The sequence below is a fragment of the Stegostoma tigrinum genome, chromosome 5, assembly GCF_030684315.1.
Source record: "Stegostoma tigrinum isolate sSteTig4 chromosome 5, sSteTig4.hap1, whole genome shotgun sequence".
NCBI lineage: Eukaryota > Metazoa > Chordata > Chondrichthyes > Orectolobiformes > Stegostomatidae > Stegostoma > Stegostoma tigrinum.
In genome coordinates, this window is record NC_081358.1 from 28582697 (window position 1) to 28608269 (window position 25573).

Here is a 25573-nt window from a genome sequence, read left to right on the forward strand (position 1 = left end):
CGTCAGCTTTTGTGCTGCTAAGATAACGCTTGGCCTGCTGTGTTCATCCAGCTCCACACTTTGTTATCTTGGATTCTCCAGCATCTGCAGTTCCCATTATCTCTGATGTTTTGAAATAAATGCACTTTTCCCTCCTTTACTCTGCTCATTGCTATCCTGAATAGTAAACTTGCTCTCGATGGCTAACATATTTTCCCCTGTCTTCTCCATGGTCCATCTCCTACTCAGACTCCCACCCCCTGCCAAACTAGTTCAAACCCTCCTGGGTAACACTAGCAAATCTCCTCACAAGGATATTGGACCGTCTGGTTCAACCTCAACTCTTGTACAGGTCATTTCTACCCCAGAAGAGATCCCAATGATCCAAGAACTGCAACCCCTGCCCCCTACACCAGCTCGTCAGCCTTTCTGGCCTATCTTTCTATTTCTATCCTCACAGGCACACGGCACTGGAAGTAATCCGGAGATTACTACCCTTAAGGTCTTGCTTTTTAGCTTCTTAACTAACTCCCTGGACTCATTTCACAGGACCCCATGCCTTTGTCTCCCCAAATAAAAACTGAAAGAACTGCAGACGCTGTAAATCAGGAACAAAAACAAGAACTGGGTTCTGAAGAAGGGTCAATGGACCCGAAACGTTAACTCTGTTTTTACCTTCAGAGGTGCTGCCAGACCTGCTGAGCGTTTCCAGCAACTTTGTTTTTGGTCCTTTGTTCCCTATGTCATTTGCACCGATGTGCACAATGCTCTCTGGCTGTTCACCCTGCCCCTTCAGAATGTTCTGTAACCATCTGCAAAATTCATTTCTTAAGATCATTTCCAAGCCATTCCTAACCACACCCTGAGACTTTCTGTGTGAAGCTCTAAACAATAATTTCACCAACCCAAAAGGAATTGTTTGGCACAATGTTTCAATAAAAAAACATGTTTTATTCAAAATGACAGAAGATGGCAAGAATAAATACTGAAAATATAGCAATCAGGAGATGTCAGGAACTCCTGTTTGAAAACCCATAGTACAAGTGAAACAGTGTCACGGGCTTCAGGATGCGAATGTTTCATTGTGGGAGAAGAAGGATTTAATATAAATCGGCATTACCTTGCCTGGGTTTGATTTGACTGGTCACTAGTTGCTTAGATATCAGTTGCAGCTCACTGGAAACAAACTTGCCTTTGATCCCAGATTATGTTTGCGGTTTTACTCCAGAGCGCATCAATTTGGTTGTCATCCCAGGTTAGCACAGGGTGGGGCCAATCCTTGGATGTGATGTTAAACCAGTTTCTGGTGGATGTCAATGACTTCATGACAATGTTTAGATGTCCTGTACATATTTTCCAGACAAACTGTTCAGTGACATTGTTACAGGGCACTGGAGTACATGGGATTTGAAATGGGAATCCTGGCCCCATAGGCAGGGATAAGGACACCACTACAAGATCCCTTGGGAGATATCCTGGGTGTTTTCGACCAATCAACATTTATCTCATTGCTGTTTGCAGCATGTTAAGTAATTATCATTTATAATGATAGTTAAATATGTCTATGAAGCACATTAGGACATCCTAAGGACAGCAAAGGTATTATATATGTGCAACTTCTCTCCTCCATTGTGTTTGTCATATCAATTATCATATTATCACAGTTCTGCAGAAGGGTCACTGGACCTGAAACGTTAACTCTGATTTCTCTCCACAGATGCTGCCAAACCTGCAGACCATATCCAGCAATTTCTGTTTCTGTCTTGGAACATGTTTCATTACAAAGTGAACAAAGCAATAAAAAGTGACTTGTGACCTAGCTTCAAAATCGCTCCTGTTAATATTTAATTGCATGGTTGATGGGAAATTGATAGATTGTTTGGATTTGCTTAACCCAGATATTGCTTTCTGCTGAGCAGATATTATGAATTTTGGTGATCTCTTTCCTTGAATAATATAGCTAAATGTCTCAACTCCTTGCTTGTCATGAGACTTCTTGAAATTTTTTTTGTATACCTGGTATACCTTTTTTAGCATTGGATAAATTATTACTTGCTTAAGGTTTGATTGTAAACTGAAAGCTGCACATGAATATGAAATCATCGAATTCATTTTGTCAGGGTGTTTGTTTTCTGAAGCGACTAATGGGCAATTGACCCAATACCAATATTGCTCAAACATTTGTATATTGCATCATTAGCATTTACTGAACATATGGACCTCGTCTTTCTAGTTAGCTGCAACCTATCTGTTTTAGCTCATAAATACATACCTATATTTTAGATATGACTGTTAGGTATTATTGATTGAGACACCCAAGGACATGCATAAACAATTACATAAATTACGGCAAATAGTATTGTATTCACTTGTGAGAAATGTGAGCTTAGATCCTTGTCACGTCTCCAAGCACTTTGCACTCAAGCACTTAACTTTCTCAAATGTGCTGCTGGTTACTCAGGCTAATGCTCCTATTTTACTTAACAAAAGATCCAGTGAGATTAGATGAGTGGTTATTTTAAGTTGTTGTTGTATTGCTTGAGAGGGGAGGATCATCAGTCAGCGCTACCGAGTAAATTTACTTCTGAGTTTTGGCACAAACCATCTTAATATATTACTTAAATCACAAGCAAAGCTTCATTTTAACAATTCATTGATTAGCTGTAAAAACATAGCTTCCCAACTGTGAACAATAACCACTTTTGGAATCTGCATTTAAAAAAGGATCCTTTCAAGTCCCACATTATAATACGCCCCACCCATGGAAAGTGTTAATTCAGACTATGACCAATCCTCATTTAATTATTCTCTTAAACAATTTGTGATTCTTCTGTTTACTTTTGAGGATTGAGGGACTGATGAGTGAATTACATCCCTATTTTCGCTCACATTGTTAAGTGTAGCTGTTGAATTTTCAGGCTGGAATCCATCAACTTCATCTGGAGTTGCAGGTAATTGTAAAGTGGTGTGAGAATTATTAGATTCTTCATCAGTTGCAGCCGTTGAATAAACTTGAGGGTGAAAACATCTATAGTATATCACAGCACAAACAATCCCAATAGTTAATGATAGCATTATACTCATGCTAATTGATAAATCGTAGCCTTTGTCAACTGAAGAACCCTTCAGTATCCAACATAAACTTATTATGAAAGTAGTTGCAAAGACTTTAAATATATAATACAGAGTCAAAGTCAGTCTTATTTCCTGACCTTTTACATTGAAAAAGGTGAAAATTAGGATGATACCAACGACTATTCTATAAATAATTTCTTGACATTTGGAATTACAAAATGTAGTCTCCTGCCTCACGACATGGACCATCATGATTGACCACAGAATTAGTAGGTAAGCAACAACAGCTAAGATGTGTAGACTAACCAGTAGAGTTATGCTCAAAATTGTGGCACTAATTGTCAACAGCTTATAAAGAAAGTAAAACACAACGGGGAATCCGCAAGTTAAATTTGGATTGGGCAAAGATCTTTTCAGTGCCGCGTAGTAATCCACAGTCGCCCATGAAATGCTCGTAAACGATGCAATCACAGATCCATCTGCAGAAGAAAAAGGAACAAAGCCCTTAAGAGCTGAAATACTTTATTACATAAACTGAAATAACTGCACAGAGATTGGTATCCCGTCACCATGTCAGCACTTATTTATACGTGCATAGTACACTGGCTGTGGCTGGCTAGGTTGGAGACAGTCCCCTGAACTAAGAAGATTCTAAATCCCCTGTTTATATTTATTTTTGCAAAACCATAATTATTTTCACAAAATACAAGGAATTACTGTGCTATTGACAATTGCATCACTAGTTAAATGGATAACACTGTGTGGAGCTAGAGGAACACAGCATTGCCAGGCAGTATGAGAGGAACAGGAAAGCTGATGTTTCAGATCGAGACCCTTCTTTAAAATCTGATGCTGCCTGGCCTGCTGTGTTCCTCCAGCTCCACACTGTGTCATCTCTGACTCCAGCACTGACACTTCTTACTATCTCTGACTAGTTAAATGGAGTTTACTTTTATTTCCTAAATAAGAACTTTAGCCCAGGGCCTACACACAAAGGCCCAATGCAAAAAAAAAAGGCCTGGTTCTACACACAAAGGCTCAGCCTGGGGCCTACACACAAAGGATCAGCCTGGGGCCCACAAACTAAAATAACAGCACAAAAACCAGATCCCATCTACCAGGTTAATAAAGTGTGAAGCTGGATGAACACAGCAGGCCAAGCAGCATCTCAGGAGCACAAAAGCTGACGTTTCGGAAGGGTCTAGGCCCGAAACGTCAGCTTTTGTGCTCCTGAGATGCTGCTTGGCCTGCTGTGTTCATCCAGCTTCACACTTTATTATCTTGGATTCTCCAGCATCTGCAGTTCCCATGATCACCCATCTACCAGGTCACCCTTTATTTTACTTCTGCAGGAGTACACTGGCTGCATCCAGCCAGCTCAGAGTCAGACCCCTAAACTCAGGAGATTCTAAATCCCCAGGTTATATTGGCCAGCCAGGGATTCCTGAATGGCTCAGGTTACTAACCCCAATCAAGGATCTCGTAGTCAATGAGGTCAACCTGATTCCAATCACTACAATTAACAAACAGCAATTCTAAGCACGCCAACATTTCTAAGTCATTGCACATCAGGATCAATATCAGAAAATACAATATACTTCACATTATTTTTATTCACACTACTTCAATTCCAAGCCACTAAAGTAAGATGTTCAATGCTCTTGCTTCAACTGCATGTGGTTCAGTAATATCTTCTTACCTGGAAGATGTACCTTTTCAGTAATTTAAGTTATAGAGTCATACCAAATGGAAACAACTTGTCCGTGCCGGCCAGGTTTCCTCAGCTGAATGCGTCCCATTTGCCTACATTTGACCCTTATCCCTCTAAACTCTTCCTATCCACGTACTTGTCCAAATGCCTTTTAAACACTGTAATTGTACCCACCTGGCAGCTCGTCTATATCTGCACCACCCTCCGTGTGAAAAAACTGTCCCCCAGGTCCCTTTTAAATCATTCCCCAAATATCAGCCAAACAAGCTTAAATAACAAGTACCTACCAACATTGTCATCAATACCAATAGAATGAAAAAAGTAATATTTTAATTTTTACTTTACAATGATGACTGTAGTTCAAGAGTACATCATTGACTGTAAAGCATTTTAAGATTTTAAGTGTTATAAAATGCAAGCCTCTCTTTTTTTAGCACAGCAACCATGGATTGGATCAACAGATCGGGTGGCACAGTGGCTCAGTCATGAGCAGTGCCAGGGACCCGGGTTCAGTTCCACCCTTGGGCGACTGTCTGTGAGGAGTTTGCACATTCTCCCCGTGTCTGCATGAGTTTCCACTGAGTGCTCTGGTTTCCTCCCACAGTCTAAAGATGTGCAGATTAGGTGGATTGGCCATGCCAAAGTGTCCAGGGATCATGTATTATGTAAGTAAGTTCTTCTAGGCATCATGTGTAGAAATTTCACAGTGAGTATAGTAGAGATTTTATCACCAGATCCAATAACTTGCACTCTGGGCTACTGAACAAGCTCAAGGAAGAAACAGCAGAAATTCTGGTCATTTCTTTCCAAATTTCCTTCTCTATGTAAATAAATTGCAGAATGACTAGGATAGGTTTATTCAAATGTCCTCCAGGGAAGGAAACTGCTATCCTTACCTGGTCTGGCCTCCACGTGACTCCAGGCCCACAGCAATGTGGCTGACTTCCAATTTCCCCCTGGACAATTAGGGATGGGCAACAAATGCTGCCTGACCAGCGACACCCTCATCCCAGTAATGAATAAAGGAAGAAGGGGGACAGCAATAAATCAGTCTCGATGGAAGAGTTAAGCCAGACGCTTCACAGTCTACAGACAGCAAGAAGCTAAGTCACGCCATGTATACGCCACGCAAGGCCACAGAAGAAAAAAATACATCATCAGACTCAAACAAACCAGCTCTGGCCTTATGTTAAAGAGAGCTCGGTGTACCAAGGTTCGACCAGTTCCTTGATCGCATAGTAGGAATGAGACCATGATCAGGGAATGGCACAGGTATTTCATGGTCACCCACATTCTCACTCCTATAAAATCCTCTTCCGCAGAGTTCAAACTGTTTCCCCACTGTGCCAACAAAGAGGAGACGCAACTAAAGTCTGAAATTCCAGGCACATACAGATTGAGAAGCATCTCAAACTCAACAGCCAGCTACAAAGAATCAGTTGCCAGGCCTCAGCCACTTCCATCTTACAGACTGTTCCTGAATAGAAGCACATGGATTGGACGAAAGCAAAAATATACCTAGTTATAGAGGAAACATGAGTGGTGGGAAAATAATATTGAGATGAATAAATAGATATGTAAACTGAGAGTGAATAGTGTTTGCTTCTTTCTGAATGTCTTTTTATTTTAGATAATAAATAACAGGTGTTTGAGTACAATGGCGTATAAAATTTGTTTGGGAAGAAAGAAAATTTGTTTAGGACGGGAGGCATGGCGGCTAGCAAGGTTATCTAACAACGCCTGTGATCCAGGTTTGATTCCAGCCTCAGATGACTGTCTGTGTGGAGTTTGCATATTCTCCCTATATTTCAGTAGATTTTCTTTGGGTACTCTAGTTTCATCTCACAGTCCAACAAAATGCCGGTCAGGTGGAATGTCCAGGCTAAATTGTCTGCAGTAGAGAGGGGTGTACAGGTTAGGTGTGCTAGCCATGGGAAATGTAGGATTACTGGAAGAGGGTAGGGTTGTGGAATGCTCTTCAGAGAGTTGGTACAGACTCAGTGAGCTGAATGTCCTCTTTCTACACTACATGATTCCATGATTCTCTTAAATTGAAGTTAATGTAATGTCCTTATTCATCACTTGGAGCAGTAGTGCATGACTGGCTTAACAGTGATGCTCTATTGACTGGCTGTTGTTAAGTGTCCAGATCCTTGAAACCATTCTTGTGGCATCAATTGTGGTTAACCTATCCCTCAACCAGGAAGCCATGGTTTCATGTTCCACCTGATCCACAAGTGTGTAATAGCACCTTTGAACGGGTTGGCTTGGAAATAGGCCCTGAAAAAGTTGTTCATGCATGGGAATTTTGGAACAACCAAAGCTGCCCTAAAGTGTGAAATCAAACCTTCTCTCGAGCGGTTACAAACTTCTGTGACCACCTTCTCAGAAAGTCTCATAGCCCTCAACTTATATGGAGTGGACTAGCATCTGAACAGAGCCTGGAGTAAATGCAGAATGGAAAGGTCAGAGCTACTGTAACAATTACTGGAGCTCATCATCAAGTGAGCAAAGACCTCCAACTCTATCTCCCTGAATCACAGGCTCAAGGTTACAAGTGCAGAAGAAAAATGTTCATTCTGTCTGCACTGTCTCTCCAAAAGGAGATCTCACTTCATGCCATTTTTCTGCCTTCACCCTGTAACTTTGTGCATTGTTCTTTTTCAATAAGTCTATTCCTCCTTAAGAATGCCTCCAATGAGCTTGCCTCTGCTGTGGTCTCAGGTAGTGCATTTCAAACCCTAGCCACTCACTGCATGAAAACTTCCCTCATATCATTTTTGTTACTCACATTAATTCCTCTAAAGTGCAAAACCAGACGTGCCTGACAGTGGGTAATCTATAGTGTCTGTGAGGATTCCCAAGCCCCAACGGAAGACAAGCAAGAAACCACCAAGAATTTTTTTCTTTAAATTAATTCATGGGTTGTGAATGCTGGAGAATCAAAACCTAATTACCATTTAGAAGGTGGTGGTGAATGCCCTCTTGAGCTGTTGTAGTCTGATTGCCCTTGTAGGGAATAGAGCAATGGTAATCCCCAGCACCACCCAATTCCTGTGTTAGAGTGCTCTATCTTAGCAACTGTCCATGACTGGCTTCTTGCCAACCAAAGGCTCAGCTGATAAAATGCTGGGCCTCCGGAATCAAGCCTGAACATCAGACAGTGGAATTAAAACCCCCTGTAGGCCAGGTAAATTAAAAAAAAATCTGTTGCTGGAGTCAGTAATGCCGAAAATAAACACCACATTGAGAACTTACACTGAATAAAATTACTGTCTTTGGACTGCAGAAGAATGAAGGTCTGAAGAACAAGTTGAGGTGCACCTTCCAAAAATGCCTCAAATAATCGTAACATGCTCAAGTCGGCTAGTGCATAGATGGCAGAATCAGTGTCTCCTTGTTTAAATGCTGCTTTGTATCCAAGCCGAAGTGCTTTGCAGAACCTTTAAAATGGAAAGAGAAAAGCATTTTCAGAATTATAAGACAACATAAGTCTGAATTTTTGTTGCCAAGTCATAGACAATGATTCGGGGCATTCCACAAAACCAAATTGTTCAGTAACTGTCAGATTTTCATTCTATTTTCAGGAAGGAGAGGGATCAGAGTTTTGAGGATTCGTGGCAGCCCCCTGTCCCCCAGAACCAGTGGGTGCCAAGTACAGAGGTGGAAAGTCTACTTTGGTGTTTGAGCACGTTGTCTGAGATTTCACAAGAATAAAACGTAAATCAGTCCTCTAGCTCTCACTTCTAGTGACAGATCTTTTTGAGAGATCTGAAGTGTCTATGTACCTTTGTTGCACATTGATGCCTGCATTAGCCATTAACCTTCCCAAAGATGATGTCTTGGAACTATTTCTAATGGGTACACTACCCCTCCAAAATGGTACTGCCTCCATGGGGCACTCTATAAAGTTAAGAGATACTCCTAAAAAGATATTCAGTACATATTGTATTTCCAATATCTAGCTAATGAAAATCAGATATAACTAAAGGAATGCTATCTTATATGGGAGTTGAGACATACATTTTAATATGCATCATTCCCAGAGCAATGTTCCACTGGCCAGAGATCCCGGAATTGACAGAAGAATCACAGAATCCCTATAGTGTGCATGCAGGCCATTCAGCCCGTCAAGTCCACACCGACCTTCCAAAGAACATCTCATCTAGACGTACCCACTTACCCAATCCCTGTAACTTGGCATTTCCCCCACAGCCAATCCACCTAACCTGTACATCTTTGGACTATGTGAGGAAACAGGAACACCCAGAGGAAATTCACAGATCACACATGGAAGGGACACTGGACTCAAGACATTAACTCTGTTTTCTCTCTTTACAAATGTTGCCAGACCTGCTCAGATTCTCTGTTTTTGTTTCAAAATTCTAGTATCTGCTGTGCTTTATTTTATTTTGGGTCATATACAGACACAAACTGTTGATCAGTGAGGGATTAGGTTCTATATTCCCCTGCCATGGAAGCAAACATCATTATTAATGAGAACCATGCAGCCGCCAGGGAAATCTTGGGGCCAACCCACAGCTTCCTGAGGCCCCTAGTTCTGCTGCCTAGACCAGGAAGAGTTTTGGGTTAGTTCTGTGGGTTACTTCAGGCCTGAGGTCCTATAGGGTGTTTCAGGTTAACAATCTCTCAGGTCTGAAACAATGTTCTGTTTACATGAATATGATCTTCGACACTCAAGTCTGTTATGAGCAGAAAGAGGCCATTCTGCCTATCAAGTCTGTACTCAACTTCTGAACATGTAACACTGCACTTTCCATGACTATTCCACCTAGCCTGCACACCCCTGGACGTAAAAGAGCAACTTAACATGGCCAATCCAACTTGCCTGAGATGAGGAGAAATTTCTTCACCCAGAGAGTGGTGAGCCTGTGGAATTCTTGACTACAGAAAGTGGTTGAATCTAATAATTGAATGCTTTCATGAAGGATTTGAATATACTTCTCAATTCCTGGACTCACCAGGAACTAGGTATTGAGTTGCATGATAATCCATGATCATACTGACTGCTCACCAATCTTGAAGGACTGAATGCATTACTGCTCCTATTTTCGATATTTGATCTTGGCTACACTCAGACTGATTCCACTTCGAGATTTCCTGCACCAATATTCCCTCCTGCTATTGCACTGATTTCATCCTTCACTAATATCCCCACCCCATCTTCTTTTCTGTTTTGCCTGTCCTTCCGAAAAGTTGAATTCCTTCAATTCCCAGCCTTGGTCACCTCATAGACAAATCTCGAGAATCATAGCCAACTCATAACTCTGAATAACTATTTCTGCCAATAGTTCATACTTCCTTCTTGCTCCACATACTAAGACACAGTACCTTCATACTTTGGACATTTTCAACTTCTTTGCAGTCTAGCCCTATTTGTGGCTAGCGCTTGTTTCCTTTACCTTCCACTTTTGTTTCCTTCATTCCTGTCTTTCATTTCCATCCTTGTTTCCCTCGACTCTTGTCCGCATGCTGAGCTCGCTGTCCCTTTAGCTTAACCCCTGAGCCATTGTACTGGCGAGTGACCCTGAAAGAATTCATTGCTAGTTCTGCCTGGATGCAACCTTATACAGGCCCCACCTTCCCACGTAATGTTATACTCATCTTAGAAAAGTGCTGTGTGTAGACTGTTTGCATAATGTTTTAAGATAACGGGTATTTAATTGAAGATACAGTGAAATGGATGTTCTGTTGTGGCTGTGTAGCAGCATTAAAGGTCACACATCAGGAAGATAAATGAAGAAGACATTGTCTGCTTTTCACTGCACCTGACCCTCCTACAGGAGACAGCCATCCCATTCTTCACTCGCACATGTGGCAGTCCCACACTGCTCCTTCCTAATGGCTCACATTTCAATTATACCTGTGCTGTTTCTACAGATGAGCATGTGACCTTGGACCCCAGTTGAGAATATCCACTTTAAAGGGCAATGGAGAAAAGAATGAGCATCAAAACAGCAAAAGAATGTGAAATGTGAAAGGGTTCAGAAAAGATTTAAAAGGATGTTGCCGAGGGTCGAAGGTTTGAGCTATAGCAAAAGGCTGACTAGGCTGCGGCTATTTTCCTGGAGGATCGGAGGCTGAGGGATGTCCTTATAGAGGTTTATAAAATCATGAGGGATATGGATAGGGTGATTAGTGAAGGTCTTTTCCCCAGGGTGGGGAGTCCAAAACTAGAGGCCCTAAGGTTTAAGATGAGCATGGAAAGATTTAAAAGGGACCTAAGGGGCAACTTTTTCACACAGAGGATAGTGCATGTATGGAATGAGCTGCCAGATGAAGTGGTGGAGGCTGGTACAATTACAACATTTAAAAGGCATCTGGATGGATGTATGAATAGAAAGGGCTTAAAGGAATATGGTCTAAATACTGGGAAATGGGAGCAGATTAATTTAGGATATCTGGTCGGAATGGACAAGTTGGACCGAAAAGACTGTTTCCATGCTGTACGTCTCAATGACTCTAAGAAAGAAGTGGGCATAGAAATTAAACAATAAGATCTTAAGAAGAGTTTTGAAGGCAAGAAGAAGCAACTGGGTGGAAGTGCTGAGAGAGAACGCTCCAATATGCAAAAGCCTAGGGGAAGCAGGAATAGAAAGAATGGTGAATAAGGAGCCACAAGAACATAAGAAACAGAAGCAAGGATAGGTCACCTAGCCTATTGAGCCTGCTCTGCCATTCAATAAGACGATGGATGATCTGTTTGTGGACTGAGCTCCATTTACCTGCCCACTCGGAGGAATGGTGAATGTGTTACAAAGTGGTGGCTTAATGGAATGTGTTGCATGTGATGAAGCTGGGAGGCACAAGATAAGGATTTAACCAATCACATGGCTGGAGTTCAGTGAGGTTTGATGGTAATGACAGTAAAGTACGTATGAACATCAATGCAGGCAAGTGTGTAGGCTTAAATGTTTTGGATGAATCACTGAAGTGTTACGGTGCAGGCAAAAAGCCATTCAGCCCATTGTTAATGAGCATCATTACCTAGTGCCAATCTCCTACTTTTTCCCCATATTCCTGCACAGTATTTTTATCCAAATAGTTAAGAACGCCCCAGTTGAACCTGCCTTCAACATACCTCAAGGCAGTACAAACTATACCCTAACTACTCTCTGTTATTCAGAATACGTATTTCTTCATTTTTGTAAATTATTACTATGATTTTGTACTTTTGAAGGTCAGTAGTGCTGGACTTTTTATTTCATTACTTTTCTACTTTTTTCCTCAGAATTTACACTTAAGATTCTGTAACTAGGTACCTTTGTACCTAAGATATCACCGTAAGTGACCACTTGTAAACTTTTCCATGTGCACACGAGTATGTGTGACATTAAGGCTAATTCTAATTCAAAGCCGAGTGAAAAATATTTTCCTCACTTCTCACTTGCTTCTTTTGCAGATCACTTCAAATCTCTCATTCTTTTTCCTTTTTCAACTGCAAACAGCTTCTTCCTACCTACTCCATCTAGCTACTCACGATTTTGAAAACTTCTAACAAATCTTCTTAACCCTTTTTCTCCAAAGAGGGCAGTCCCAATTTCTTCAATCTATCCCCAGAACTGAAATTCCTTGTCCCTGAAACCATTCGTGTAAACTGCTTCTCCACTGTCTCCAATGAGTTTACATCCTCCTCATAATGCAGCAACCAGAACTGAACATAATACTCCATTTGAGGTCTAACAAGTAGCTTGTATAATAATGATCAGCTGTAGTTTGTGGTAAAACTATAAGCAGATTGATATTAGGTACAAACAAATGTATATGAGATTGTTATTTACATAGCCTATAATTTATTCCTTCTGGAATCAATAGAGATCTGTTTATATTCCAAAATGCCTACTTTGAAATTTGATCCTTTCAGCAAATTTATTATCAGCATGTTGGAACAAAAGTCAGCGTGTTACTCACTGGTTTAAAATTAGTTTTCACGTTGTGATGAATATTTTCTTAATGTAGATGGGCACACTCATTTGTACTGCGCCCAAGTAGTCATTTCACACTGCAATAAAGCAACATTGGCATTGGGTGAGAGGTGACCGGGACATGATCGTGAGATCTGGAAGTCCTTAACTTCAGACCAGTATGGCATTGAAGAAGGCAGCTGGCAGGGGGAGGGGGCGCGGGGAGAGGCGGGGGGGCTGCAGAATGAGGTTAGTAGGTAGGAAGTGGGGGTGCGGCTTGAGGTGGGAGGAGGGGATAGGTGAGAGAAAGAACAGGTTAGGGAGGCGGGGACGAGCTGGGCTGGTTCTGGGATGCGGGTGGGGGAGAGGGGTGATTTTGGATTTCACAAGCTTCAAAATCTCCCCTCCCCGCAACTGCATCCCACAACCAGCTCTCGGAGCTCCCTGTTAGCTCTACCTTATGACTCTCGATTTGCAACCTGCCAACAACCAGCAGGAAATGGTCATGGGTGGCAATGCTCCAACCTTGATGCCTTAAGTGAAGCCAAAGAAGGCTTCCACTTTTTGTCCAGCTTAGGGAAGGCACTCAAACGAGAGGAAGGCACAGAAAGCATTTCAAAGACTCCCTGATGTCTTCCTTTAAGAAAATCAATATAGATGCCAACGCACAGGAGACCCTCATGCAAAAGAAACCAGAAACCAACTTGGAGGAAACCCATGTACGAAGCGGCACAATTCATTAAGAACCCCTGTCAGCAAGGGGAAGTACAGAAAAGGAAACGGAGAAAGGATTGCCAACAATCTCAAGCCAAGGTCCAATTCCACCTTCTGATGTGTGGTTAGAGATAAGGCTCTGTGATTGTACTCAGTCACACAAGGACCCACAGAACCCATGACAAGTGATACGGAATTTCCGAGGTGGACAAACATACTCCTTAGCGAATGATAGCCAATGACAACTGGAGTGTGTTAGAAATTATTGATGATGGGAGAAGTTGGTGCTGTAGGAATGATTTTACTGAAAAATTAGCTAAGTTTCCCGGAGAACAAAGTTAGTGGAATGATTATTCATTAATAGTTAGACCAAAAAGGGAAAGATGAGGCATGGTTGAACAGCAACTGTCAGACATCTAAAATCAGTTACTATTGTACAAAACTACACTGGGCTTTTCATTTAGCCTTGTTTAGTTAAGACACTTCTGAAGATTGTGCATTTACTGAGGAGTGGAAGTATGATAGAAGCCAGCTGAAGGTCAGGAGTAAATGAATGAATGACTTTATTGTCACATGAATTTTACAGTAAGAATACAAATAAAATACAATTTAAAGCTTAGATAACAAGGTGTCGTGGTGGATGAACACAGCAGGTCAAGCAGCATCAGAGGAGCAGGAAAGCTGACATTTCGGGCCTACAGCTCTACACCTTCTTATCTCAGATTCTCCAGCACCTGCAGTTCCTACTACCTCTGAAACAATGAAAAGCTTACATTTGTTCCCACAATTGAGTAATTTAAAAGTAAGGGGGGGGAAAAGAAAGAGAAAAAATATGGACTGTCTTTAAGCTGTATCTTTCATCAGTCCCGAGCCAGCTTGTCACCATCAGCTATACCTGTGCAACCATCCCTCCTACATTGCTTCATTTCTATCTACACTGGACCCAAAAACATCAGAGTTGCCGATCCTCAGGTGTCATCTTTCATCGCTGGGCTGATACTCCTCTGCCACCATCTTGCGGCTGCCTGCACCGGACAAATCAGCATCCGAGATGCATCTCTCATTGCTGGGTCCAGCTTCTGCTGCCACTTCAATGCAACCAGTGCCGGGCCCAACCTACACAGTTGCCGATCCTCAGGCACCATCTTTTTGTCGCTGGGCCTACACTTGCAGACGATAGCTTTGCCAACATAGCAGCCAACGATTCCAATGACAGGTCCAGTGTTCACTCCATGGAAGTAAATAAAGACTCCCCCGAGGTCCATATAGGGCTCACCCTCTCCTCTGGGCCCGCTCGACGTTTGTGCTGGGTTCTCACCAATGCCAATGCCATCGGAGCTCAGGACAATAGGTGAGTAAAGGTATAGAAAGAAATAAAACAGGAAAAGAGAGAGAAAAAATGAACTGCCGTTGGAGAGGATGAGGTCCAGCTCAGGAACCCGACTCTGATGCCATCTTGTTCTTGAGGTCTGGATCCAAGCGCCATCTGTTCCAGAAGTATGTAATAACATCTCCGAAGAGGTTGAATAGAAAAATATCTAGAATTTAGTTTAGTGAACAGTACTAAGGTTCAACAACCTGATAAGGAATAATAAAAACTGAACTGAATGACCATTCTGATAATTTGTTAGCTGGATTTAGAAACAGCCTGAGATATAAATAAAACGTGTAATGGATACAAATAATGAAACTTTTTGGCAGTTAGTTTAACACAGGAGCCAGCACATTACTAGGAGGATGAAATTCATCAGGGAGAACTGCTTGTGACGTAATTAGCAAACAATGAGGTAAGTGTGATTCAGGTAAACCAGAAGAAGGTATTTACTAAGTGTTTAGGAGATAAGGGGAGGTAGATGAAGTTAATGGCAGGATTTTTAACCTTTGCTCAGACAAAGTGCTAAGTATTTTATAAGCTAATTTGAAACCATGAATGGATAGAAAGGTCCTCCAATAATCCCTGCTGATCCACCTATAATAAAAGGAGATAACAGAAGAAACTTGAAGAGATATCATGTAGCAGGTGCTAAAAATGCATTCTCAGGAATAACTCCAGTCCAATATTCCTGAGGGGTTGAGGATAACCTGGAGCAAAGTGGAAGAAAAACGAAGAAAGAAAGAGCTGTTTGTGCACACTAGCCTTCCAGCTAATTTAGACTGATACTGTGGTTAGCACTGCTGCCTCACAGCACCAGGGACCTGGGTTCAATTCCACCTTTGGGTGACTGTCTGTGTTTGGGGTGCACATTCTCCCCATGTCTGCACAGGTTTCCTCTCACTGTCCAAAGATGTGCGGGTTGGGTGGGTTAGCCATGGGAAATGTGGGGTAGTATGCTCTTTGGATTGTTAGTAGAGACCAAAAGGCCTGCTTCTATAGTGTAGGGATTCTATGAACTCATTAATTTTCATGGTCAAATGCTTTTTGCAACGATTGGAAATATTTAATTCATAGTTCATGTATTCCAGTGTATAATTTTCAGCTTTCAAATTAAAGTTTAACAGTAGGAAGATTAACTAAATTCAACTGAAGCACCTTGATGTTTTTTGTACATAGAAGATTGCAGTCATGTTCCTTTAAGAGGTTAACAGGTAAGAAGGCAAGGAACTTAGTCGGCTGGGCACCTGGAAGAAACAGTATTTCAGAAAGCTACTCATGTTTGTTCAATAAGACTCCACTTCCCTTTCTGTGCTAAATATTTCACTCCTCCACTTCTGTTTAAATGTATTAGCAGTGTTGGGTGTCACACTTCATTTTTGGGGGATTTGTAGGTAATGGAAGTCTCTTTTTTAAACTCAAGAAAACCTTGTGATTTGACAGGTTCATTTTTTTCTTATTAATTATATTTTAACTGAAGTTTGCTGCGTGCTAAAAAGAAGAAAATGTAAAATATTGTTGTGACCAACTCGGAGGAGAGCAATTTCTCCCTCCGACTGATCGTAGCAACAGCCGATACCATTCCCAAATTAGCCATCTAGATTAATTCCTAAAATAATGTAACTTGATTAGTCAAACATAATTTGCCCTTTACAAATCCGCGCCAAGCCCTTTTCTTAGTTTGTCTATGAACGTTACTCATCAAAGAAGGAGAACAACAGAAGGAATACCAGGAACTACACTGCAATTCAAGGAGGACTATTATTACAAACATACAGGTCAAGTTGATCACTCATTTTGGATGCAGTGTCTTGCTGAGATGCTCTGATAGTTTACCAAATCTAATTGCAATTAATTTTTTTTGTATTATTACCTTGGAATCAATTGTCTTGAATAATTTACTATCAGCAGTAGTCTGCTCTGAGTGTTGTTTGTGCTACTATATTCAATCATAATCGCCAAACTAATTCATTCGATGGGAGCACTGTTGCATAAAATAATGAGTTGGTTGGTGATTGTAATATATTTTACACCCCTACAATGATGAAATCCCATAAAGTTTGTGCAGTGGTTGGAACGAGGTCAGCCTGGTGGCCCTCATAAGATTTTGCAGTCTGCATTCAGCAGTGGAATCAGTCACTACTTTCTAATTTCATCTTTGTAGCCCTTCAGATTGTAGATGAGGGTGATGATACCTTTCCTCATGGATTCATGTGTGATATCTGCCAGAAGCATACTGTCATCCATCTCCAGCAGGTCCTACCCTATCAAATCCCACAGAGCTGAATACAACTCGGCCGGTAAGCTGTCGTTCCTGGGAGTTTGATTCTTTTCTAATGAGCCAGCCAGCTCATCCAGAGATAAGGACTAGTCCACTCTCTCCCACATGCTGTTGTCTAAGAGCTCTAAGGTAAAGGACAGGAATAGCTGGGAGGCATGCTGTCAGTGGGCGTTGTGTCATACAGTCTGGCACAAAAGGTTTTCCTGATCCTCGGGATGTCAGCTTGAGATGACATTGTTGAGCCATTTCTCCCTTCAGGCTGCTGAGCACAGAGCTCTCCTCATGCATCTTCTGGAAGAAGAAATGCGAGCACATCTCTTCCTGCTCCACAGTGCAGATCCTGGACCAGAAGCTTATGTTGGAGGCTTCTGAGGCAAATAACAATGTTTAATTGCTCTTCACCTCCTGGAAACCCTCCATGACACTGATCCCTGTTGTCTGCAGCTGAAGTAGTTTCTGCATGATTTTCTGGAGTTTGGACAGATTTCCATCTCTCCCATCTTCTGAACGCCTTTGAAGATAAAAAATAAACTTCTTGATGTTCCCTTTGACTGTTTCCTCACCAGTCTGATGCAGGCTCAAAGCAGGCCTTCACAGTCCGCCAACCTATGTATCCCAGAGATCCCTGATTGAGACTTTTAACCTGGTCCAAATCAGGGAGCCCTGGCGACAGATATAAACAAAAGTATCAGGGAATATCTGTGAGCTAGCTGGGTCAATGTCACATACTACGCAGTGTAAATAAAGGGTGACTTAGTGATGAGATACCAGACTTTGGGAAGTTATTTCAGTGGCGATGAGAGTCACATACAATTACGAGTTGAAACACAATCCAAGAGGCCAAGTGGCTAATGTGGATGCCTTGAGCTGCCTCCCACTGTCAGGTACACCACCGTGGTGCCAACACTGCAACAGTCCGTTCTGGTTTGAAATTTTCTGGACACCCTTCCGGTCACAGCTGACAATAACAGACTGTACACACAGAAAGGTCCCATCCTAGCAGGACAACAATATCTGGTGATGATGGGAACAATAAAAGGGCCGTCACGACCAGAACTGACACCTTTTTGAACCCGGAGAGATCAAATCACAGTAGAAGCCAACATATTATTACGTGGGGCAACAGTGATCGTCCCAAGCAAAGGTCGCTGCCAGATATGGCCAAACTTCACCAGGGTTATCCAGGGGTTTCCAAAATGAAGATGCTGATGAGAAGTTATGTCTGGTGGATGCAGACATAGTTGCATTGGTGGGGCAGTGCCCAGAGTGTTAACAAGGGCAAAAATTACCACCAACAGATACCCCACATTTGTGGGAATGGCTGTGTAAACCCTGGACTTGGTTAGACATTGACTATGTCAGTCCTTTCATGTCTCAATGTTCTTGATCATTGTGGATGGCCACTCAAAGTGGCTGGACGTGCAGAGTTCATTCGTCCAATAAGGGGACAATAATAGAAAAACTACACGCTTCTTTTACAATACACAGAGTCCCAGAAATGTAGGTCACAGATAATAGGCCGTCATTTACCAGCAGGGAATTCAAGTATTTCCTGAAGTCTAATGGCATTCAGCATGCAAGGACAGCTCCATACCATCCATTATCCAATGGTTTGGTAGAAAGAGCAGTCCAAACTTTGAAGGCAATCTTAAAGAAACAGCCAACAGCTTCACTTGATATCAAACTGTCCCAGTTCCAGTTTGATTAGTGGACCATCCCTCCTGCAACTACACAGATAGCTTGAGCAGAGTTGCTAATGGAAAGAAGACACTGTACCAGGTGATCTTCCTGAACCTGTGGGTGAGGATGACACAGCATCAGAAACGCTAATGTCAGACAGAAGACTCCTCTAGGCGAGAGAGACAGTTTACTTTGGGGAACGAAGCTTGGTGTAGGAGCCACAGGAATGGGCCTGCATAGGAAAGAAGCATGGTCAATGCAAGATCAGGCCCAGTGACGTATGAAGTTCAGGTCCTGAACAGCATATGGACAATATGAAAGCTGCAGACTGGCAAATAGTTGGGGAGCAAAATGTGCTCAACTCCTTGACAGCCCTTCTGACTGTTCCAGAACTCACAGGATCTCCCGCTACGTCAAGCTTTGAAAATACCTCAGAATTTGAGATGGACATGGCAGACCCAACCAGTTCCCAAAAAAAATGCTGCTTGATGTTCCCTCTGACTGTCTCCTCAGCTGTCTGATGGAGACTCAAAGCAGGCCTTCACAGTTCTCCAACTGTGGAAAAGATGTGCAGGCTAGGTGGATTGACCGTGTTAAATTTCCCATAGTGGTCAGGGGTGTGTACATTAGGTGAGTTATAGGGGGATGTGTCTGGGTGGGATGCTCTGAGGGTTGGAGTGGACTTGTCAGGCCGAAGGGCATGTTTCCATACTGTAGGGATTCTATGAAAAATTGCCACTGCCTCGACACCTTTGCCACCTGCAGAAGAGGATGAATTTCTTCCGAAATACTCCAGGTGCAAGAGGCGAGCTACTGTGTGTTACATGCTACCCGTATGAGAGTCAGAGTTGTAGGAACATGACCTGGTGCTAAAAGGTCCAAGGATGAGCTACAAAAAATCTCAGCCTGTGTCCTAGGAAACACAGGGATGGGGATATAGTGATTGCATCAAGGTCAGCCAGGTGGACCTCATAGATTATGAGTTCCCTGACTGGCACTGTTAATCTAGCCCAATCAGGGAGCCCTGGCTGACATATATAAACAGGAGTGTCAGATATTCTCTTCACCCCGAGACCTGGCTCTGAGGAAGCGTGAACAGTGTCATGGACTCTCCACATGTAAACAAAGGGTGACTTGGTAACATGATACTGACTTCTGAGGAATTATTTCCTTAAGGAGAATCCCAAAGCATTTTATACATATATTAGGAGCAAGAGGTTAGCTAGGCAAAGAGTAGGCCCACGAAAGAATAAAGAAGGGTGACTATGTGTGGAGCGAGAGGAAATGGGTCAGATCCTTAATAAGTACTTTACATCAGCATTCAACAAAGAGACAGAAATGAGGGATGTTGAGTTAGGGAAAGGTGTATGAATATTGTCGGGTAGGTCAACAAAATGAAGGAGGAAGTGTTGGATATCTTCAAAGGTATAAAGGTAGACAAGTCCCCATGACCAAACAGGATCTATTGCAGGATAATGTTGTAGCCAAGTGAGGAAATACCTGTAGCCTTAGGCCTCATGTCAGATTCTAGTGGACTGGTGAATGGCCAATGTTGTTCCTTTGTTTAAGAAGGGAAACATAGGTAGTCCAGGTACTTTCAGGCTGGTAAACCTGACAGCAGTGGTGGGAAGCTGCTGGAAATGATGATGAGACACAGGGTTTACTCACATTTGGAAACAAATGAACTTAGTGATAAGGCCATATGGGTTTGTGTGGGGAAGGTCATGTCTCACCAGCTTGAGTTTTTTGAGGAGGTGACAAGACAGCTTGATGAGGAAAGGCCAGTAGATGTTGTCTATAGGGACTTTAGTTAGACACTTGATAAGGTATCCCATGTCAGGCTGGTACAGAAGTCAAGAGTCTCTTCGAATGTGGGGTGAGCTGACTAGATAGATATAAATCTGGTTTGGTCATAGTAGTAGCAGAAGAGTGCTTTTTGGAATGGAGTTGAGTAACTGTTAGTGGTGCGCAGGGACTAGTACTGGACCTTTGTTGTTTGCAATATATGTAAATGATCTGGAGGAATATGTAGGTGGTCTGATTAGTAAGTTGGCAGATGACGCCAAAATTAGCAGAGTTGCAGATAGTGAGGAGGATTTTCAAAGGATACAGTGGGATATAGATAGATTTGGGCAGAGAAATGGTAGATGGAGTTTAATCCGGACAAATGCGAGGTGATGCACTTTGAAGGTCAAATCCAGACGCAAATTTTGCAATAAATGACAGAGCTCTTTTGAGCATTGACATACAGAGGGATCTGGGTGTACAGGTTCACAGATCCTTAAAAGTGCCAATACAGGTAGATAAGATGGTCAAGAAGGCATACAGCACACTTGGCTTCATCGGCCGGAGCATCAAATATAAAAGTTGGCAAGTTGTTACAGCTGTACAAAACTTTAGTTAGAACACATTTGGAATATTGCACACAACTCTGTTTTATATTCATTGACTCCTTTCTATTAATTTTATTGCAAAAACTTCCATTATCTCCAACATGATTTGCCAGGCACAGATCCGTGCTGACTTCTCATATTTTGATCATCATTATTGAAGAGCCCCTACTACTGATGTATAGCTGATGGGTCTATAGCTCCTTAAATATACTGGAATGACACTTCCTAGCTTCCAAACTGCAGCTTCCATTTCAGAATACATAGAATTTTGGAAGATGACCACCAATGCATTGACTATCTCAAAAGCCATCTTCTTCTGCACTCTGGGATGTAGAATATCGAATCCTTAGACTCATCAACTTTCAACCCCACTGATTTCTTCAGTATGACCTTACTAACACTAATTTCTCTCAAATCCTCATTCTCCCTAGTCACTTGGATTTAATTCTGGGAGGTCTCTTGCATCTTCCTCGGTGAAACAGACACAAAGTAATCATTTCGCTTCTTTGCCATTTCTCTATTCCCAGTTACAAGTTCTTACGACTCTGCTTTTAATGGACACCCATTTGTCAGTCAAACATTTCTTTTCTACAATATATGTAGAAGCTTTTACATTCTGTTTTTATGTTTTTGCTAGATTGCATTCATACTTTAATTGCCCTTTCCTTATCAGTTTCTTGGTCCTCCTTTGCAGATTTCTGTAAATTGCTTTTCTTAGACCAAAGGAAATAAGATACAGAGCAGAATTAGTCCATTCAGGCCATCAGGACTGCTCTACCAGTTGATCATGGCTGATGCTTTTCTCAACACCATTCTCTTGCCCTCTCCTTGTAACCCTTGATCCCCTTACTAATAATGAACTTATCTATCTCTGTCTTAAGCACACTCAATGACTTGGCCTCCACAGCCCCTCTGTGGCAATGAGTTCCACAGACTTACCATCCTCTAGCTGAGGAAATTGCTCCTTATCTCTGCTCTACAGGGGCAATTCTTCATTCTGATGCTATGCCCTGGGATCCTAGTCTGTCCTACTCATGGAAACTTCTCCACATACACTCCATTCAAGCCTCCTCAGCATTCAATGAGTTCAATCAGATTCCTTCTCATCCCTCTAATCTCCATCAAGTACAGACCCAGAGTTCTCAACTGCTCCTGATGTGGCAAGCCCTCCATCCCGAGGATCATTCAAGTAAACCTCCTCCAATGCCAGCGCATCCTTCCTTAGTCACAGAGCCCAAAACTGCTCACAATATTCTAAGTGAGGCCTGACCAGAGCCTTACACAGACCCAGCAGTACATCTCTGCTCTTGCATTCTAGCCCTCTTGAAACGAAGGCTAACACTGCATTTGCCTTCCTAACTGCAGCTAAGCCTGTATGTTAACAGAATCCTGAACTAGGACTCCCAAGTCCCTTTGTGCTTCTGACTTACAAAGTCTTTCCCAGTTTAGAGAATAGTCTATGCCCCAATTCTTCCTAAACTCACACTTTCCAAAACAGTATACCATCTGCTAATCTTTGACCACTCTCCTGGCCTGTCCAAGTCCTTCAGTAGTCTCCCTGCCCTGCCACCTATCTTTATGCCATCTGTAAACTTTACATCAATGCCCTTAGTTCCTTCGCCCAGATCATTAATGTATAACATTAACAGGTGTCGTCCAAAAAGTGACCGCAGTAGAACTCCATGAGTCCCAAAAAGGACCACATTATCCCTACCTTCTGCCAGTTTATCAATGCCAGTACCTTGCCCCTAACACCTTGGGCTCTTATCATATTTAGTAACCCGCTGCATGGCACCTTGTCAAAGGACTTCTGGAAATCTAAACAGATCATGTCCACTGGCTCTCCTTTGTCTAACTTGATCATTACCTCCAACCTCCTCAAAAAGATTCTAACAGATTTGTCAGGCATGACCTTCTTCAATGAAGTTGTGCTGACTCAGCCATAATTTGCCACGCACCTCCAAGTATCATGCAATCTCATCCTTGATAACAGACTCTAAAATCTTACCAATGACCAAGGTCAGGTTATCGGGCCGTTATCGGGTCTATCATTCTCTGTCTTCCGTCTCCCTCCCTCCTGAAACAGGCGTATTACATTAGCCATTTTACAGTCCTCTGGGACGCTCCTGACTCCACTGAAACCTGAAAGATCACCACCAAAGCCTCTACAATCTCCTCAGCTATCTCCTTCAGAGCTCTGGGATTAGTTCAATTGCTCAGGGCGATTGATCCACCTTCAGATATCCACCTTTTCAGTTTCCCCAGCATCTTTTCCTTCATAATGGCCACTAGACTCACTTCTGTCCCAATTCTCTTGAAGTTCTCGAGTGCTGCTGGTATTTCCCAATGTGAAAACTGATGAAAAGTACCCATTCAGTTCCTCTGCCATTTCTTTGGTCTCCATTACTACTTCTCCAATCTAACTTACCTCTTGCCTCTCTCTTATCCTTCAGATATCTGAAAAAAATCTTGCAATCGTTGCTTACAAAACTAGTTAGCTTCCCCTCATATTTCATCCTGCAGCCACTTATTGCTTTTTTAGTTATCCTCTGCTGATTTTTAAAGGCTTCCCTAATCTCTGGCTTCCTGCTGATCTTCACCACATTATATGCTTTTTCTTTTGCTTTTATGCTGTTCCTGACTTCCCTTGTCAGCCAGGGTTGCTTCATCCTCCCCTTACTGTGTTTCTTCTTCCTTGGGATGAATTTCTGCCCTGCCTCCCGAATTATCCCCAGGAATGCCTGCCGTTGATGTTCCACTCTCTTCCCATCTTGGCTCACCTTCCAATCAGGGAAGCCCACTCTTCCCACATGCCTTTGTAGTTACCTTTACTCAATTGTAACACCGTTACATCTGATTCCAGCTTCTCCCTCTCAAATATAGTCTGCAGCGTCCAGGGATGTGTTGGCTAATTGGATTAGCCATGGTACAAGCAGGGTTACGGAGATAGGACAGAAGGGGTGGGTCTGGACGGAATGCTGTTTGCTCGAGGGGGATAGGCGTGGACTAGAAGGGTCATATGACGTACTTCTGAACTGTAGGGATTCTGTGAGTCAAAAGTACCTACCTTACTGGCAACCCCAGCTGAAAGATATGGAGTACACACAGCCAGGGACAGGTGCTGCTCCGGCTTTGATAGTGGGAGTGTTGTGTTTCGGAACTGTTCTGTTGCTGCTGAATTTTCCTGTCATCTTGATACCAACTCCAGCTGAAGCTCTGAAGCACCAGCGCGGAAAGCGATATCGCCGCCAGAACCAGAGCGAACCAGGTAAATTCATTGTCGTTAAAATACACCGCAGCAACCCAAAGGTCGGTCCCAATGTCTGCAAAGTACAGCAAGAAACCAGCCAGGGTCAATGCAAAGTCGAACTTGGTAAAGGTTATCTTTACCGCCATGTATAACTTCCTCACTGAAAATCCATCCAGTCTTCACCGAATCAGCATATGACTGTCAACTGAGTGGAAATGACCTTCTCTTTCACTTTTACACAGAACAGGGAAACGCCGCTCCAATTAATGCAACATTAAACACCATTTGTGTTGTGCTACAGTCAATCATGTGATTTTTAAGAAATAGTTATGAATGACTGATCGTACGGTGGAGGTTTCTTACGGCGCTGGGGCAAAGTCGCTTCGGGCACAGCCCCGGGGTGGGGCAGATATTCAGGAACTGAAAATGACTTAGTGACCAACTTGCTGTGTCGTCCACTCTGAGCCGGAGTAAAACCACATTCCGCTCAATCCCAAACTTCTTCTTTGCATGTTTGATCGTGTCCTGACTTTCTGAAGGAGGTTCGCGATCCGAAACGTCAAACTTTCCTGCTCCCCTGATGCTGCTTGGCCTGTTTACACTGTGTTATCTCGGATTTAACAAAGTCGCCCTTGGGTTAAAAATGCAACGTTACGGCGCTGGCAATTCGAAAAAGCTAGCCAAGTGCCCCAAAGACTGAAATGTCACATTGCCACCTCCGTGAGCCCAGAACTAAGAAAGAAGTCTATTTGCGTGTCAGTCTCTCGGCGGTAATCCGACAGAAACACGCAATTTACATGGTATCAAATTAGACGGCTGGTGTTATAGGCGGGAGATACATTGTTCCAGGCAAACACCCAAGAGACTGTATCACTGAACACAACTATATATTGCTGCAATCGTGTAGCGGGAAAGCATACAAAAGTATGAAAAAAAACTGGGTCCCGACCCGAAACTTAAGCTCCCCTGCTGCTCCCTGGCCTGCTTTACTCCTCCAGTTCCACTCTGTTATCTCAGACTCCAGCATCGACAGTTCCTACTACTCTGTCTTTGATTTTAAAAAAAGTGTTTTTGGCAGAAAATTAGGATAGGCTTCAAAGAGATCCAAAGGCGGGATGGTCCCGCAACAAAGAATGTAAATATTCCAATGAATTAATCATTATTATTAATATTACAAAGAATGCATTCTGATA

General features: G+C 42.5%; 1 protein-coding gene across 1 annotated transcript; it reads right to left on the reverse strand.

Annotated features, from left to right (window-relative positions):
* Positions 1 to 949: 949 nt before the first annotated feature.
* On the reverse strand, positions 950 to 24744 carry xkr9 (XK, Kell blood group complex subunit-related family, member 9). Its single transcript, XM_048528641.1, has 3 exons — positions 24198 to 24744; positions 8024 to 8208; positions 950 to 3533 (listed from the first exon to the last, which is right to left on the reverse strand). Exons 1-3 carry the CDS (start codon positions 24524 to 24526, stop codon positions 2782 to 2784), a joined length of 1266 nt encoding a protein of 421 aa, XP_048384598.1. The 5' UTR covers positions 24527 to 24744; the 3' UTR covers positions 950 to 2781.
* Between the last annotated feature and the right edge of the window lie 829 nt (positions 24745 to 25573).